The 18,899-nt window shown below is 43.5% G+C and overlaps 1 protein-coding gene across 3 annotated transcripts in view; it reads left to right on the forward strand.

Annotated features, from left to right (window-relative positions):
• Window positions 1-18,899, forward strand: part of LOC115256846 (zinc finger protein 2) — a 100,569-nt gene that overhangs the window by 72,076 nt on the left and 9,594 nt on the right. For all 3 annotated transcript variants that reach the window (XM_062843766.1, XM_062843769.1, XM_029855864.2), the window contains one exon: window positions 12,968-16,824. In XM_062843766.1, the coding sequence (XP_062699750.1) occupies window positions 12,968-16,824 (3,857 nt within the window). The remainder of the gene's footprint in view (window positions 1-12,967; window positions 16,825-18,899) is intronic.

The following is an 18,899-nucleotide window of genomic DNA, read 5'->3' on the forward strand; positions in this document are numbered from 1 at the left end:
TTTCAATCATTCCAAAATATGTCGGCAGGGGCACATGAATTGGAAGTTTATAAATAATGTGGGAGGTTTTAGAGTGTATCAAAAGTGGGATCTACCGGGAGGGAATAAATGATTTTTCAGAACTGAAAAATTCAACAAGGTCGAATAAACAAAATAGTGGAAAACCGAAAAACTCAGTAACAGCTATATCAGCTTTTACTGACTAAATCAGTTTCGTTTGACAGCTCGAAAATTTTGTTCTACCGACTTTTCGGTACTAACAATCCATTACTGACTTAACTCTGCTGTTCAAAAACCCAGTAAAAATTTACCGACTTCGGTAATCGAAACTGAGTGTGTGGCGCCGCTCGGAAGTCAAATACATGCATTGGTCCTCCGTCTACCCCAGTTGGTTTCGCCGCATCTAATTTGAACATATAGAAGAATGTGACATTTCAACACACGAACACTAGCGCGTGTTTTTTCTCACACAAAAATGCACGCCAATTCAAAGGCTATTCAGTTTGCATATGCAAATATTACCCAATCGAATTGGGTAAAACTGGCAAATAATGATAAAACTGACATCCGGGGTAGGAGTGCAAATGTTTCCCTCACAGTTTCACAACTACATCTACAAAAAACGGCACGCACACATTTGAACGTGATAACCACTATATTAATGTGATATCCGCCAATCTGCACATCGTTCAAACTTAAAATCAGCCCAACATGTTTAAAGGCCCTATCTGCAAAAGAGAGGCCCTCTTTGGTTTCCCTCTTTTTCGCTCAGCTGTTTATTTGTATTTTGATTGCCTCCTTGCATTGAACGATGGTCAAAACAATCGTCTTTTGAATGGTACTGCAAAAATAGTTGAAAAGTGTACCATTACATTGCAATAAATGAAAGAGAAAGTTAACAAAGGGAGCCTCTCAAATGCAGATAGGACCTATTGAAATGTTCGGCCTGAAATGGTTCAAACGTCATTACTTCCATGGAACGAAGTAAAACGGAACGCAGAATCAAAACAAAACAGCAAAAAGGGTTGCCATCAGTGCGTTTTTCGCAGGGTTACTAGAAGTTCATATTAAAAATGATTCCCGTTGGTTTGCATGAGGTGTCGTTCAAACCAACGGGGGAAGACAGTAGTAGACAATGATGGCACCTCTTACAGTTGTTGATTCCACAAACTTCACCTTCGCATGGTCAGCATATGTGGGAAACAAGACATTGGCGGCAAAGTTTGTTGTCGTTGCAGGGCAGCTTTTGTTTGCTTAGCCTGTCTTGTCTGTTGCGCTCCAAGTCTGTCCTTGCCGATCTCCAGATAAGCTTACTATGTACTGGATGTGGATCCTTCTGGTGTGAGCGTTTATAAATACCTTGTCCTTGGAACAGGGTTTCTTATTCTTTGTCGACTTTGCTAAAAATGAGAAGTTCGTCACACCGTCACACCACTAGTTGCGGTTGTTATCTGTTGTTATCATTCTCATGTACCTACTCGCTTAATACTTTCAAATTCACAATCGGTTGGTTCCTTGGTTGGTTCTCTTGATGCAGCACCCAGTTGAACTTCATGTTGGCCGGCAGCTTATCCACGAGCTTTTATTGTATTTATCAAGATGGGGTTAAAAAGTGTGGAGTTTGGTATTTCACTGGGATGGAATCACCCCTCACGTGCAGTACACACAACTTACCCAGGCTGACGTTGGTTCGCAAGTGGACAAGAGTGAACGCGGTTGGGTGACGCCTGGAGTTGTAGCTGCGCAAGCAGGGATGTTAACATTAGTCCTGTTCAACGACGTAGGTTGAACTTGTTCGAAGCTGCTGCATCCCGCTCTCACCCGTTTGATGACAAACGGGTAAGAGCGAGATGCAGCAACTTCGAGCAAGTTCAACCTGCGTCGTTGAACAGGACTATTGTGTGCTTGACAGTTCGCATCACATTCAAATGCGCTATATCGCCTGCTGTGATCATTCTCTTTATCACTGCTTTATTCAGTACATCTTATATCTCACAAAAAGATGGTTACCATTCCCACAACTTACAAGTGGTTACACAAGTTCTGGACGGCCATGCCAAATTTGATCAACGATTCCAGTCTGTCATACTATGTAGAGCAGGTGTTCCTCTAACTTCGGCGGCTAGATTGTGAACTTCGGCCTCCCGTGCAGCGTCTAAAGGGTTGACAGCATTTGTGATACGGTGGATGGATGCACGGCATACAATATCACAAGGCAGGCTAGTTAAAAATGTAAACATCAGTTTTGGATGTAAACATGTGACGTCGTTCTTATCTCTTTCACGTTGATCAAATTGGTGTAAAGTACTAGATCACCTATGAACTATTTGAATAACGTAATCAAAAAACTGTCAGTTTTCCGGAAGATATCACCTGAGAGAGAGGAGTTAGTTTAATGACAGCCACGATGTTTACATGTCTTCTTCTTACTTCTTTTTGCAACTTTGTGCGTCGCACAATGGTTTGAAAATATATTATTGGTCAAAAATGATTTGCATATTGAGTTCGTTGCGACAGACCATGGAAAATAAATGGATTCGTTGCGCTGGGCGAGGAAAACTGATCATTTATATTTTATCTTTTTTAATTACAACAAACGGAGCGAAATTTTAATACGTTCTTTTGGATATTTTGCCACTTCACACCATCAATGTGCGATTTTCAGCTCGGTTCGCGGTGACAGTTTGTGACAGGTCCTCCTTGGCATTCAGTAACACGCAATCGAAGCCAGCTGCCTCATCTCTCTCAGGATATCACCTTCTAATGTTGTACACCGTGCATGGATGTACGAGAAAATTGCTGACAGCTTCCTTCGTTGATCCATCCAGCGGCAACCATACCAGATTTCCGGGGTCGGTGCAGCCACACCGGAAGCTTTCTAGAAGTAGATTGCCCAAGTAACCAAAAGTTCAGATAAAAGGGTACTTTATAAGCTAAGCAGCTTGTTCGAGGTTGCTCATTAGCCTTCTAAGCAGCTTCATTTTTAAGTAATTTTGGAACTTGAAAGTTCACATAAGCACGCTGGATAGCCTTCTAAGCAGCTTCTGACAGAACTTTGACAAAATTCATGCAAAAACAAAAATGTGTTTTTCAGAATCACTCACTACCCCACCTGATGGTGGATTTGTGATTCAAATCTGGAAATTGCTTCTGTTTATTATATTTTACACACATGTCGCTGCTATGTATATTTGAACTGGATCCTCCTGCGTGATAGCCTGCCGACTTACCGCTGCGCTGCTGAAGACACTTGACAAAGTCAAGCTAACTTCACTGCTGTACAAATGTGCAAAACTAGCTGCCGACAGAAAATCGATTCAAGTCATACTTTATCTGCTGTTCACTCAATCGCAAATGTAGTACTGTGGTAGAGCGTAGGGTTCTCACGCAGCGACTATCGGTTCGAATCCGATAGGTGACACTTTTTTTTTTGCTCAAGCCTAGTATTCATTGATTTGATAAATTCATATTTGTCTTTTATTCGTGTATGATTAAACAGTTGTTTTCTGCAAAAGAAATTAATGCAATCTTCATTGAAACACAATGCTACTGAATTGAATTTCTATGAACTTGAAAGTTCCGACAATGTTCCAAGTAGCTTCTTAAGCAGCTTTAAAGTTCAGCGAAGTTCAGATAAAGATCCGAAAGGAACTTTCTGGCTGCTTAAGAGGCTAACAATGAGCCTTGCCGGAACTTGTGACCGAAGTTCCAGCAAGGCTCATCGTTAGCCTCTTAGGCAGCCAGAAAGTTCCATTTGGAACTTTATCTGAGCTTCGCGGAACTTGAAAGTGCATTTTGTCATGGGAAGCGTAACTTTTGGTTACTTGGGTATGGGCCCACGTAGGAAGTCTGAAGTACTGAAGACAACGGAAAACTAGTAGCAGAAAATGTTTCGAGACGAAGAACGCAACATAAGTGGACGAGGTGACGGAAGCGGAAGTACGAGGACGACATCTGTGAATGCTGGAGGAACTGCAGGAAGCAGCAGCCGATCCGGCACAAATGGGCGTGCCTGTGGAAACTCAGTGAGTCTACCGGCCATCGAACAGTTGCGTGGACGACAGAACTACGCATCATGGGCGCTCGCGATGAAGATGATATTAATACGAGAGGGCTCTTGGAGAGCGGTCAAAGCGGATCAAAATCAGGTGATCGACCCGGACCTAGACGAGAGGGCGTTGGCGACAATATGTCTAAGTATTGAGAAGAACAACTATAGCCTAGTACAGCGGGCGAAGACATCAAAAGAAGCATGGGATGCACTCCAGAAGGCGTTCCAGGTCGACGGCCTGCTGGACAGATTAACATCCGTGAAGCTTGGTGAATGTGCCTGTGTGGAGGATTATGTGGACGAACTAGTCACCACGACAAACAGCTTGAGCGAGATCGGATTTGAAGTTAATGACCAGTAGTGGTTAGCGTTGTTGCTGATGAAAGGACTCGTGGAATACTACAACCCAATGATCACGGGCCTTCAAGCATCGGGAATCGACCCTTCGGCGGACGTTGTAAAGGCGAAGATATTGCAGCATGTTAAATAGCCGTTGAAGACGTCAAGCGAAGGAGCGTTGTACACGAAGCAAAAAACCACAGCAACCCAAGGCGGAGAAGAAAACAGGAGCGTGCTTTACGTGCAAGAAGTTCGGGCATTTTTCTGCAAATTGTCCCCAAAAACAGGGTGCTTCTAAGTTCAAGAGAAGGGCTCTGTGTGCCATGCTGATCATGGAGAGCAGAAGAGGATACTTGGTTCTACGATTCTGCAGCAAGTTCGCATATGACCAGAAGCTGAGAATATACGCCGAAACAAAATGGAACCGCGGAACGTTTAAACCGGACTCTCGTTGGAAAAGCAAGATCCATGTTGACGGATGCACGGTTACCGAAGAAATTTTGGGCGGAGGCAATATCGACTGCAGCTTAATTAGTAAACCGATGTCCGACCAGATCGTTAGAATCAATTACGCCAGGAGAGGCGTGTACCCAAAGGAAGCCGAATCTTCAACATCTAAAAGTTTTTGGTTCAAGAGCAATGTATCACATTCCCAAACAGAAGCGAAGGAAGTTCGAGTTGAAGTCTGTGGAAGGAATCTTTATCGGATATGCCGAGAACTCGAAGGGGTACAGAACCTACGATCCGGATCTGAAGGATGTCATCATCAGTCGTGACGTGGTGATAGTGAGCGAAGGCGAGTTTGGATCGTTTTCCTCATTGGCGTGCGAACAACAACCAGTTGATTTCATGGAACTCTATACCTGGATTGAGCCAGAAGAGCAGATTGAAATTGAGGCGATTGGAACTACAATCGTGGTTCAACATGAAGATCAGGCGAACTGTAGTGACCCCGTTGGTTCCAGAGATGCCATGCCTGATCACCGCAACATACAATCCAAGTAAAACCGAAAACATAATCCGAAATAGCAAAATATTTACTTTGTCCTACAGCAGTTCTTATGAAGTTTCTCGAAACATATTATGTCATGGATATGTCGTTTTCATGATACCTAAAACTTATGCACAGAAGAGCTAGGGCCAGCAAACCCCTCCGAAACTCGTGGATCTTCGGAAGAAGTTAGATGCTAAAAGCTTCGAAGAGGTAATGGTAGGCTACGCGCCGATTGGCTACCGGATGTGGGATCGATGACGACAAAAGATCAGCGTGGCTCGCGACGTGAAGTTTTATGAAACTCGTTTTCCGTATGAAGTGGAGGCTGAACCAGCAGAACAATCGCCCTTGGTAGTCCGTTAGTCCTTCGAAAATCATTCCGCAAGAACATCAAGAGCCTGTGATGATGGAGGAAGATGGCCAAGCGGAACAGTTCGACAATACTGACGATGAAGAGACGGTAGCATCGGCACTCCCTTCGCACACGGAACACCACGAGACCGAGGGACAAACGTTGGTAAGACGCAGCGATCGGAAGCGCACTTTACCGGGTAAGTTACTCGATTATTTGATTGGTTACGGAGCAACTTCTGGTATACCATTAACCTCAGATGTACCCGAAACATTTGGCCAAATTGTCCGTCGAGATGACCGAGATGAATGGATGCGCGCTGTAGCAAGTGAGCTGGAGTCACTGAAGAAAAACGACGTCTGGTGGCTGACCAAGTGACCACCTGTCCTAGGGAGTTGAAATAGGCTCAAATCCAAATGGGTGTTGCAGATAAAGGATGATGAAAACGGCAGACCGGTTCGCTACAAAGCTCGGCTTGTGACGAAAAGATACCTCCAAAAACAAGGACAGGACTATTAAGAGACCTACACCCCGGTAGCTCGACTGACTACCATCAGGACCGTTTTGGCAGTTAGTGTACATCGGCGATACTATAGATGTCCGCACAGCTTTCTATCACGGCCGTTTAAAGGAACAATCTACATGGAGGTTTCAGATGGCGTACCATCAATGTTAACTTCTTTTCCCGATCAGCCTAGATAGCTGTGTAGTGTCGGTAGCGGTTGTCTCAATTGGCTAAGAATAACACTACGGACCGCCTGATCCAGTGGTAAGAGTCCACTAAATAGGTGACCCCTAATTCATGGTGTTATGCGGCTTTATGCTTACCGTGCCAAGGAATGAATGGTTAGGGGGGTCTAATAAAAACCTAACCACAAACGGAGCCTGTGGAGCCTCCACATTATTACGCACTTACTGCGCTAACCGGAGCAATGCTGTGGACCTTGCGTATCTCCGAGATAATCAGTTGCCCTTCTTAAGTCTCAAATTTGAGGCTAAATAAGGGCGAGATTATTCAAATGTTGTAAATTAGCTTAAATTAGTACCTATATGGGTTCGCTTAATACGTTTTCGCCATTGGACGAATTTCGCGCCAACTCGACCAGTGGTTGGCAACACCCTCTCAGAATCGAATGAAACTTGGTGGGCATAAAGACTAGGTTTTTATAAGCAACTTTGCATACTTAAATTTTCGAAAATTTTCAAGAGTAACATTTGAAGAGGGCCTAACTTTTTTTCGAAAAAAATTTTAAAATCGATGTAGCTCAAAAATGACAAGACCTATAGAAAAGTGTTGTATGGGAGACTTTTAGAGAATTGTCCAAGCTTTCATGAAAAAATATTTTAAAAATTCTAAATACAGTTTTACACGCTAAAAAATATATTTTTAAAATTAAAAGTCAATTTACAGAAAATGCCCACTTTTTTATGTTTTGAAATTTTTTTCCAAGAAAGTCAATATTGTTGCCTAACTTTCCTCCATACATCACAAGATGGGCACTTTTAAGGAAAAAAAGTTTTTCTAACAAAAACTTTTTCATGTTATTTTTTTTAGCGTGTTGCGCATTAACTCGTACAGCATGTATCAAGAATCCTTATAACCATTTAATAACACTCAATGGGCATTACAACTTTGTTTGATTGGGTGCCTTCTTTTTCTTGGCGTTACATCCCAACTGGAATAGAACCTGTTTCTCAGCTTGTTTTGATATCAGAATGCTTAAAACAGCATTCTGTTTGCTGAAATTGTATTATTGTGTGCCTAGAACCAGTGAACTAACATCATTATTAGAAGCGAATGATAAAGAATCGGTTTTATTTCAACAATGGCTAACCACTGATCGATGCAATTTGGAAACTATTACTAAGACTATAGACGAGTTTGTTCCGTATTTTGTAGAAAAAGTTGATAAGCTTATAACTCATGATTTCATTTATAAAGAACAATCCTCATTTTTGCGGGATAAAAAAGAATCTCTTAAACAGGGTGAAGTATTAACAATTTGTGACTTTTCAGAAAATTATTCATTTATCATTCAAAATTAAGCTCAAGGTTACCATTGGAATAATTCTCAAGCTACCATTCACCCCTTTGAAGTGTACTACAGAAAAGAAAATAAGTTGGAAAACTTGAGCTTTATAATAATATCTGAAGTACTTACACACGATACAACAGCAGTTCAGTTATTCATATCAAAACTGCTGGATTTCATTAAACAATCGATTGATTTCTCAAAAATTACTTTCATGTCAGATGGAGCAGCAGCTCATTATAAGAACAAAAAAAAATTTGCCAGTTTGTGCAGTTTTCGGTCCAATTATGGATTGGAAGCAGAATGGCACTTCTTCGCAACTTCACATGGCAAAGGTCCATGTGACGCTGTTGGAGGTACTCTCAAGCGAATGGCAAAACGAGCAAGTCTTGCTCGAGATTATGGAAACACAATCACAACTCCTCGAGAACTGTATGACTGGGCAGTTAAACAGTCAGATATACATATAACATAATTGAATTTCTGCTTTATTTCAAATGAACAATATGCAAAAATGACGGATGAACTTGAAGAACTATACACATACAGTCACGTAAAAACAATACCTGGTACACAAAAATTTCATTCATTTGTGCCAATTTCTGAAAATCAAATTGAAGCGAAGAAGTTTTCGAATTCAAAAGATAATCCAAAAAGGTTTACTTTGTTTCAGATAGACTAAAGATCTAATATTCAAAAAAACGTTACAATAGAATGTATAAAAGAAGGATGTATATATTGTAGAAAAGAAAAAAATTGAATACACATATACATATGTACATATTTCATCAATACACAAGCGTTTTCATTGATATAAAACCCTAAAAGCAAATTTGTCTTGAGCCCTTTCCAATATCAAGTACGTTTTCAATGTCAAGCACGTTAAGATATTAAAAAAATAGTTGAGCCCATTAAGTTTTAATGGAATGTCATTAGGATTCTGGATACATTACTGTACGAGTTAATGCACAACACGCAAAAAAAATAAAATGAAAAAGTTTTTTTTTTAAACTTTTTTTTCCTTAAAAGTGCCCATCTTGTGATGTATGGAGGAAAGTTAGGCAACTATATTGTCTTTCTTGGGAAAAAAAATTCAAAACATAAAAAAGTGGGCTTTTTCTGTAAATTGACTTTTAATTTTGAAAAGATATTTTTTAGCGTGTAAAACATTTTTTTATATTTTTTAAATATGTTTTCTTGAAAGCTTGGACAATTCCCTAAAAGACCCCCATACATCACTTTTTTGTACAACTTATCATATTCGAGTTATATTTTTTGTGAAAAAAACGGCTAATGCGCAACACGCTAAAAAAACTAACATGAAAAAGTTTTTGTTAGAAAAACTTTTTTTCCTTAAAAGTGCCCATCTTGTGATGTATGGAGGAAAGTTAGGCAACAATATTGACTTTCTTGGAAAAAAAAATCAAAACATAAAAAAGTGGGCATTTTCTGTAAATTGACTTTTAATTTTAAAAATATATTTTTTAGCGTGTAAAAATGTATTTAGAATTTTTGAAATATTTTTTCATGAAAGCTTGGACAATTCTCTAAATGTCACCCATACATCACTTTTTTGTACATCTTATCATATTCGAGTTATTTTTTGTGAAAAAAAAACGGTTAAAGAACTTTGACTCTTTTTAAATGTTAGTCTAGGTTAATTTTGAAAAAACAAAATACGCAAAGTTGCTTGAAAAGGTAAAGTCTTGAAACCTACAAAATTTCATAACATTCTGAGGGGGTGCTGCCAACCCCGAAGACGAGTTGGTGCGAAATTCGTCATTGGCGTTTTTCAATTGACACCGATTTGGTTTGTCGTTGATGTTTCCTTTTTGTGCTGTGATTGTGAAGAGTGTAATCCTGTCTAGTTTGGGTAGTGTCTACGGCTAGGAAACCTCAGATCAATTTTCAGCGTAAAAAGCGTGCGTAGCCAAAGTGGCTCTACTTCAAAAAGTTCATTTTCGTAGGGTAACTTCTGTATAGTTTACCTTGTGAACCCAGTTTTGCTTCTTTCATTATAAATGAAGTGTCGTGCCTCGAGCATGCTATATCTTATCTTAGTATGTTTCAACCTTTCCTTATGGATGCCTTCATGCGAGCTCTTATATTCAGCATCTTTTCGCTGATGTTTGGCAGTTTTGCTACGATGGTTACATCATCTGAAATAGCTCAAACATTAATTTGAGATGCTTCAGTTTGATGGATTACTTAGGTACATAGTACAGTTCATAGATAACTTAACATAGAATTGCACCTAACCGAACTCTGCATTAGCAGAATTTGTCATGAGTTGACTGAATGGCGTATGTCAGATGAGGAGTCCCTATTTGACTTTCTTTGCACTTTTTAGTGATCCTTCGCAAAATTTGCGTATTCAGGCGTCCCTGCTCAATAAACTAGGGAGGGAACCTGTACTAATTGGTTGCGACACATTTTATAGATAACGCGCTTCCATTGCTACTCCAAGAGAGTTTCATTGTGGTTTTGTACCTACAACGCCCTCCATTGTGGTATACCATAAGTATTGCTTTGAGAAAAGCTTATCTTCTGCGGTCTGTGCGACCCCAAGAGGTATTCTTGAACGGAACTCTGATCTGTTCAAGTTTAAAATATCTTCGGATAAACCAGTCTTTTGTATAGCTACGAATCTCTAGCTTCCGCCAGAGCATTATAGCTATATAATTGACTAAGTGGGCACTAAAACGCTCTGTTTACTTCAAATCTCCAGGAGCAAATGGTGTTTTGTCCTATTTTTCCCCAGAGGGATTAAAGTATTTCAAACATGTTTTGAACTCTTGTAGTTTTCTATGGGATATTTTCATGACTTGAAATTACTCCATAGTTTTATCCCCAAAGAGTGCGTGCGTTGTATAAAGAAGGAATGAGTTCCTGGTTACCTCGTTCTTTCTGAAATGCTTGAAACGCATTGTCGATTATCACATCTGTGTTGTTCGTCTGGCTGACATGCCTATTCATGTGAACTCACATGCCTCCCAATTTGGGATGTCCACAGTGACTCTTTTACACAAAGTTCTATACGTTTTCAAGAAAGTACTCGCTCAAACGTAGTTTTTGCTTGGGTGATTTCTTGAATATTGAGAATGCTTTCGATGCCGTGCCTTTCAATGTCGAAGCTACCTCCAATGAGCTATAGCCTCTCTTTACGCTTATGCGTTTTACAGTGTCCTTTTCAGGGCACTGATTAAATCCGTTGTGGTATGGGCTATGACCCAAGCAACACAGATGGTTACAAAACAGTGACGGCAGCGTATGTAAGGGTTGCACAGAAGTCACTGTGACTTACTGCGCAACCCTTTCATACGCTGCCGTCACTGTTTTGTAACCATCTGTGTTGCTTGGGGAGCTCTCGTTGCGCTTATGCGTTCATTCCCTCTTCTAGGGTATTCCTTCCTATTTCATCACCTTTCTCTTTCCCTTTCCTAATTCCCATCTCTTGTCCCATGCTCCCTCAGGTAAATGATGAAATTGGCTTATATGTATCGCGATGGCACAAATGTCCCAAATGGAGGATAACGTGCCTCTGGAGCCGGCATTCTGATACCTGATACAATTAAGACGGTTACTCATACCTTTCCTTACATAATAAAAACAATTACATCCGATTATGTATATAGAGACTTCTACGTCCCATCAGGGCTAGGTGTCACGGGAATTTGGGTGGAAGGGTTAAAATTACACATAAATCACTCGAAAGTGAAGACGAACTCCGGCACCCCGATGGAATTAGCACAAACTCTTATAACAATCACGAATTATTCAAAGATCAATTTGCAAGCACTTTCCGAGGCAAACATTGCGGATGTATAGGACCACCAGCCGTTTCTCGATTTGGCTGGCCATAATCAAAACAACGAGGAGCGAAGGCAATGCGTGACAGTATTTTAAACACAGCCTCTCGCGCGCACTGCCTACTACAATCTTCTCGTTTGGCAACGGCGACGGCCAACAACAACTTCGAGAAAAATACTACTGGTTATGCTGCTCTTCATACGAACAATGTTTAAAACAAATGAACAAAAGATTAGCATTAGCATTAGCATTAAGCAAGTCGCACAAATTCGTAGGTGGTACAGCCCTGGATCGCTGTTACGAGGGTTGCATCCTTCTTGTCCGTTACCAAAGCACAAAGATTTGGGACTAATCTCTGACTCTTAGACAAGATTGACGCAATCCTCCAACGGTCGAGTGCTGTCCTGGCCACCCTAGTAGCACACAAGTTCTATACAAGTTTATGTAACTCCTATATGACTGAATTTGGTCATATAAGAGTTGCATAGACCTATGTAGAACATGTGTGCTACTCGACGTCCTTGCGACAGCTAAGGGAAGGTAAAGGATGATTAGTTGAACACCTATGAAAGTATATAGAGACCTCTACATTCTTTCAGGCCTAGGCGTCACGGGAATTTGGATGTTAGGGGAAGGGTAAAGTTCAAAGGAAACGTTTGGTCAACGTTCAGATGCACAAGCTATTTTTGATTGATGCCTGGTTCCTTTCCCAACTTGATCCTTGTTGGATGTTCGGTTTCAAATCTGAAATAGAAAATAAAATTATAGATTTACTCGAATTCTCCTATATGAAATAATAGATTTACCTGAATCCTCCTGAAATAAATAGTTTCAAAATAGTAAAAAAAAAAACAGAGCGAAACAATAGAGTACATTATATCAAATATTGATCCTTCAATAAACCACGATCAGGTTATGTACAGAAAATACCTAATTCTTCAATTACTTGCACTCTGAAACAGCGCCCTAATGTCACCACGTCTCAGCCAATTCTCATTTCCTAGATGGTTCCTGACCGTTTCTTCTCGTTGACCCTAGCAACGAGCATATGTCTCGGAACACCGAAGCAAATCATCTACTCATTATTTTATAATAACATTATCAGTTTCCTACACTCTCTTTCTACAACCTTGAAAGATCCCCTGCTATTTGAGTCCTCTTCGCAAAGTCACTTGATCGTTGTCTATCTGTATCTACGTTCACGCACGAGAAGTAGTAGGTACCATTTGTTTCCAAATATAAAAACCTTCAATAAATACTGTAAATTTAAATTTGTGAACGCGGATGAGGCCTTAAACGCGGAAGATCAACTTAAAAACAACAATTCCAATCCTTGTGGTAAATTTCACTAACGTTCTTTCATTCCCAACCCTCTCTCTCTTCCACAGGCGCCGACTCCCAAGATGCAATGGACTCGGCCTCGGCGGCTACCGGGGACAACAACGGTGCCAACACGGTCAACGCCCTGTGCAGCATCCTCCAGGAGAAGAAACCCTGGAACGGCGAGAACTGCAACGGTAAGGGAGGCGCCGGAGGGGGCGCTGCCGGTAGCAATGGAAACGGCAGCGGCTCGTCCGAAGCGTCCTCCGAAGGCACCTGCAAGGATCGCTGTTTGGTGTGCAGCGTGTGCAACAACTTCTCCTCCAAGAAGATCAACGTCATGCAGCACCTGCTGCAGAATCACAACGTGGGCAACGAGCTGCTCGCACAAGACTATCCCAACTTGAATGTGCCATCGGCGATGCAGAAGAAACCGTTCGACTACCTGCGCACGTTGACGGAGGCCAGAAGCGCCCAGAACCTGCGACTGATCGAGAAGGTCACTTTCATGAACGACACGTTCGGCATGAAAGAGAACTGCAACGATCTGAAGCACGGCAATTTGGCGGAGATGTTGGAGAACTTCATGGGCGGAGGGAAGGATGATGGGGAGAAGGTGGAGAAGAATTCGATCCAGACGGTTTCCTGTCCGTTGTGTCCGGAGATGTTCCTGGATCAGGTGAACGTGGAAACGCACGTGATCCGCGTTCACAACATCAAGATGGAAGGCTTGAACAGACTGCTGAAGTTGGTTGATACCTCGCAATTTCTTAAGACCACCAAACAACAACAGCAACTCGGCAGTCCGGACAAGTCGCCCAAGAAGGAAACCTCTCCCTCGCCGGAGATAAAGTGTTCCTTCTGTAAGGTCTGCTTCGACTCAATGGTAGACCTGAAAATCCACTGCAACGAAAGCAATCATTTCAAACGGAATGCCGACTCGGAGGATCTCGCATGCTTCTTGAACGACTGCAAGGACGCATTCGACAATCTGTCCGATCTGCATCAGCACTTCAAGGCGAATCATCTGAACTTTTTGATCTCGGAGAACCATACGTACAAGTATCGCTGCAAGTTGTGTCCGTTTGCGTTCAAGACGCACGAGAAGTTGAACAGACATCTGTTCTACCACTCGCTGCGGGAGTCGACAAAGTGCTTCTACTGCGACGCCCACTTCAAGAACATCAACTCGCTGACCGGGCATATTGCGGAGAAGCATCCGCAAGAGTCAGCAGCGCAGAAGGGGGCGGATGGCCAGCAGTCCGAGTCGGCATCGATCCTGTTCTTCAAGGATCTGAAGAGGAAGATGATGAACCACAAGAACGGGATGAGTCCGAAGTCGGATCGCAGTCAGACGCGGGATAGCGCCGATGAGGATCGGCTGAGTGAAAAGTCGATGAGCAGCAAGAGCAGTTTGTACTACGAGAAGAGTTTAGACGGGTCGGATGGAGGCGGGATGAAGTTCACTTGCAACGACTGTAAGTTCAGCTTTATGGATGCAGCGGCTCTTGAACGGCACGTAACTACGGTGTTCCACATGCCCAAGGAGAAGGATAAATCGGGCGGGGAAGGGTTGGCAGGAATGGTGAACAAGCAACAACTGTTCTACGACATCAAGTCGGAGAAGTTCACCAATCCTAACAGGCCGTTCAAGTGTACGATTTGCATGGAGAGTTTCACGCAGAAGAACATCCTGCTGGTGCACTACAACAGCGTGTCGCACTTGAACAAGTTGAAGAAGTTCAAGACGGAGAAGCAACAGCAGTTTCCGTTTGCGATGGGTGATGGCGGAGGAGATGGGGGTGAAATGGGAGCTGGGAAGGATCTGATGGGTGGGCTGCAGCCTGATTTCAAAGCTTTCGGGTTGCCATTGATTGGAGATGTTGGAGAGAAACGGAAGGACATCGAGGAGAAGGAGACTGCCCGGAAGAAGTTCAAGTGTGACATCTGTAATGTAGCGTACACTCAAGGAAGTACGCTTGACATTCACATGCGAAGCGTACTTCATCAGACCAGGGCTTGTAGGCTGCAGGAGAGAAGCATGTTTGGACAGTTACAGGTCGCTGACAAGAAGAAGTCAGATTTTCCATTGATCCAAACCATTCCGGAAAGTCACGAGTCACCGAACTTCATCGACGATGTACCGCTACGAAAGATCAAGTCTCCGGCTGAACAGCAGCGGCAGCAGCAGCAACTTCAACAGCAACACCTTCAACAGCAGGAACTACCACAGCCTCCGCAAATTCCTCAGCAACCACCTATGCTGAATCCCATGCTCGGAGCTTTTGGTTTGGGGGCTGCTGCTGCCGCTGCAATCGACAAACCCGAAATCGTTCTGTGTGAATGCTGTTTCCAATTGTTCCCGAACAAGGCTACGCTCGAAAATCACCTAGAGCTAAGTCCCGAATGTTCCGCCATCAAAAAGAAAATCATGGAGAACAACGCACCGCCGCCGGAGAACTTCAACGAAAGCTTCCAACAGCAAGCCCTCAATGAACTCGCCAAGGTGAATAACACGCTTCCTGGGTTCGACCTTACGCCGGAAGCTCTCTTGGGAAAGACTCCCTTCCCTCTGGATCCGACCGCCAACTTGATGGATCCAAACTTTTTGAAGAACGCCTCGCTACTACAGTTCGCTACCGACCCCAACAACAAACTCGGTCCAAATGCCCTGAACGTACTGAACTTTATGCACTTCCATCACTTGATGTCCCTCAGCTACTTGAACCTCGCACCGCAGCTGAACTTTGGAGCAGTTCCACCAAAAGTTCCAGAAATCAACGCCAAGACCGACCTCGAGAAGGTCATCCCAGTGGATAAGACCAAGTTGCCACCCGTCGTACTACCGCCCAATCTCAACGGAAAATCTCCCCTCGAACTGAATCTTATGCAACACCAGCTGGAATCCAAGCTTCCTCCTCAACCTCCCCAGCAACAACCCTGCACGCAGAAGCGTGCCCGAACTCGCATCACAGATGATCAACTACGCATCCTCCGCTCGCACTTCGACATCAACAACTCGCCCAGTGAAGAGAGCATCCAGGAGATGTCCCTCAAGGCTAACCTTCCGCCCAAGGTCGTCAAGCACTGGTTCCGCAACACGCTGTTCAAGGAACGCCAACGCTCCAAAGACAGTCCGTACAACTTCAGCATTCCTCCGTCGACCAAGCTTAACGTCGAGGAGTACGAACGCACAGGCGAGACCAAGGTAACCGATCTCCAGTCCAACGACTCCCAGGACACCTCGCAGAACTCCACCGACACCAAGATGAACGAGATCAAGCAGAGCTTCTCCAAGTCCTTGATGGAGTCCCTGTCGAAGCATCAGGCCAGTCAGGAGATGGGAAACCTACAGCTCAGCAAACAGCTTTTTCCTGACCCTTTTGGGACCCCAGACTTTCAGACCCAGCACGAGCAAGCCGCCCACCTTCAGGCCAATGTAGCCAATTTTTTCGCCCAAGCCCCAGAGGTAACCCCAAATAAAAAGAAAAAGATCAAATCCGAATCCTGCAACGCATCCCCCGTTCCGGCTGATCTCCAGATCGATTCCACCAACTCCAGTCCCCTCCCGATGCGTCCTCCCAGCGCGATCTCCCTCAAAAAGCACATGTCCGATCCGCGGCCTCCTCTCGGCCAACCCATCCTCATGGAGGAAATGAAAAACACCAGTCCCATCGATAGCCCGGTCCTGTCGCCTCCGTCGTCGATGGCCGGTGGATTGCTCTCGCAGCAGCAGTTGTCCCAGAACCAGGCGGCCATCACCTGCTCCAATGGGAAGCGTGCCAACCGGACCCGGTTCACCGACTACCAGATCAAGGTGCTGCAGGAGTTCTTCGAGAACAACTCCTACCCGAAGGACAGCGACCTGGAGTATCTGAGCAAGCTGTTGATGCTCTCGCCGAGGGTCATCGTCGTGTGGTTCCAGGTAAGAAAGAGATGTAGTCAAGTAACTTGAAGATATGGGTAGAAGATTAATTCATGAGATATGCAGAATTTTGAGTAGCTTCGTGGTAGAACAGTATCAGAACTTGAAAGTCTACATAAGGTTGTCGGATATTATGAGCTTCTGATGGAACATTTTCAAAAAGTAGAATCTCAATCTTCTTGTACCGACTTTTCGAACCCTCTAAGCAGAATACCCTCTTCGGATCTACAAACGTAACCAGTGATCATTTTAAGCACTGTTATCCAAGTCTATGGTTACACAGCCTCTTTCAGCTATGCTCGGTCAAGTAATGGGTTCATTGATCGTTAAGGGTTTCTGAAAACTCCCTAGTATGGATCATATCTACAAACGTAGCTAATGATTTCTCGCTGCATTTGGGAAGAGGTTTGTACTCACATAGGCTCATGAACATCTGTTCTATCCAATAATCCCTGCAACCCCTCTGAAGTTCACCGCAAGGGCCATAAGACCGCCTCAAAGCACCAGAAACCCATATAAAATGCACCTGGAACACCCTGAAACCCCTGGATCCTCCATAAAGGCCTTGAAGCATCTTAAAACCTCCCTGAAACCCTCTTCAGGCTCCCAGAAACTTGTTTAAACCTTTGGGGTCTGAGTGATATTCGAGGCCAGCAAGTTTGCGGAAGCAGCGGCAATACAAACTGTTTCCTACAGGTTAAACTCCCCGGAGGCGCCTTGAAACGTCTTGAAGCCTTTCTAAAACCCCCTGAAAACCTCTTGGGTCTCCAGAAACCCCCGGAAACCCCTCCTAGACACATGAACGTCCTAAACGGTCCAAACTACTCTGAAGCCCCTTAAAACCTAACAAATTCCTGAAACGCCCTAAAACTCCTTGAGGCCTCTCTTAAATCCCCTTGAATGTCCTGACACTCAATGAAACCTTCATAAAACACTGAAACGTCATGGAACCTTCTTAAACTCCCAACTGAGGCCCTCGTAAATTTAACCCGTTGGGCCCGGAGGAAGGACGATGAAACCTTAGCTCCCAAACGTGTTCGAGATCAGTGAGGTTGTGGCACTATCGTTGAAACAATTCGTCTCCAAAAGGTTGAACCCCCATGAAGTCACGATACATGTATGGAAATTGATCTGAAACAACCCTGCGCCCAGGAATCGTTAATCCCTGACACATTTGTAAACCGCTCGCAAGCCTCCATGAGAACCCCTGAAACCTCCCTAAAACGCCTCGAGGTCCCTCAAAATCCGGCCTGAAACTCTTGCAACCCTTCGATACCCCTCATCAACCCTCCTGAAAGTCCTCTAAATCACCCTGAAATCTCCATAAATGCCCTGAAATCATAGAAAACGTGTCTTAAACCTACATAAAACCCTGATATCTCATGAAACGCTCTAAAACGCCTCGGAGTCTGTCTAAACCCCTCTGAAACCCCCAGACACTTCAAGAAGTGCCCTAAAACGCCTAAACCACCTTGAGACCCCCGAAATACTTTTCCTAAACCTCCATGAAACCCCCTGAAACGCCTTTAAAAGGTTGTTGTCCCTCTAAAATACCCTTGAAAACCCCGAGTCTCTTCGGAAAACCACTATAAACCACCCTGAAGGCCCCAGGAATCTAATCGAGAAATGACCTAAAACGCCTTAAAATCTCCCTGACAATCTCTGAAACATTTGGAAACTTCTCCATTAAAACCCCTGAAATCTCCAGGGACGCCCTAAAACGCCTCGAGGTACCTCAAAAACCCCGCTGAAACTCCTGAGAAGCCTCTAAACCCCTCCTCAACCCTCCTGAAATCCCCTTAAGTCGGCTAAAATCCCCACAAACTTACAAAAATGCCTTGCACCATCCTGAGTCCTCTAAAATACTTTGAAATGTTTCCGAAAGTCTCAGAGGGATTTAGGCAGGTTTCAGTCCTAAGTCCCTCAGAGACTTTCGGAAACTTCTCTCAAACCTACATAAAACACCTATAAACCTCTTGGAACACCCTAAAATGCCGCACTTAAGCCTTGAAAATTCTGCAACGCCTGCAAATCCTTCTTGAACCGTCTTGAAACTTTCTGAGGCGCTATAAAAT

This window comes from Aedes albopictus, chromosome 1 (genome assembly GCF_035046485.1).
Source record: "Aedes albopictus strain Foshan chromosome 1, AalbF5, whole genome shotgun sequence".
NCBI lineage: Eukaryota > Metazoa > Arthropoda > Insecta > Diptera > Culicidae > Aedes > Aedes albopictus.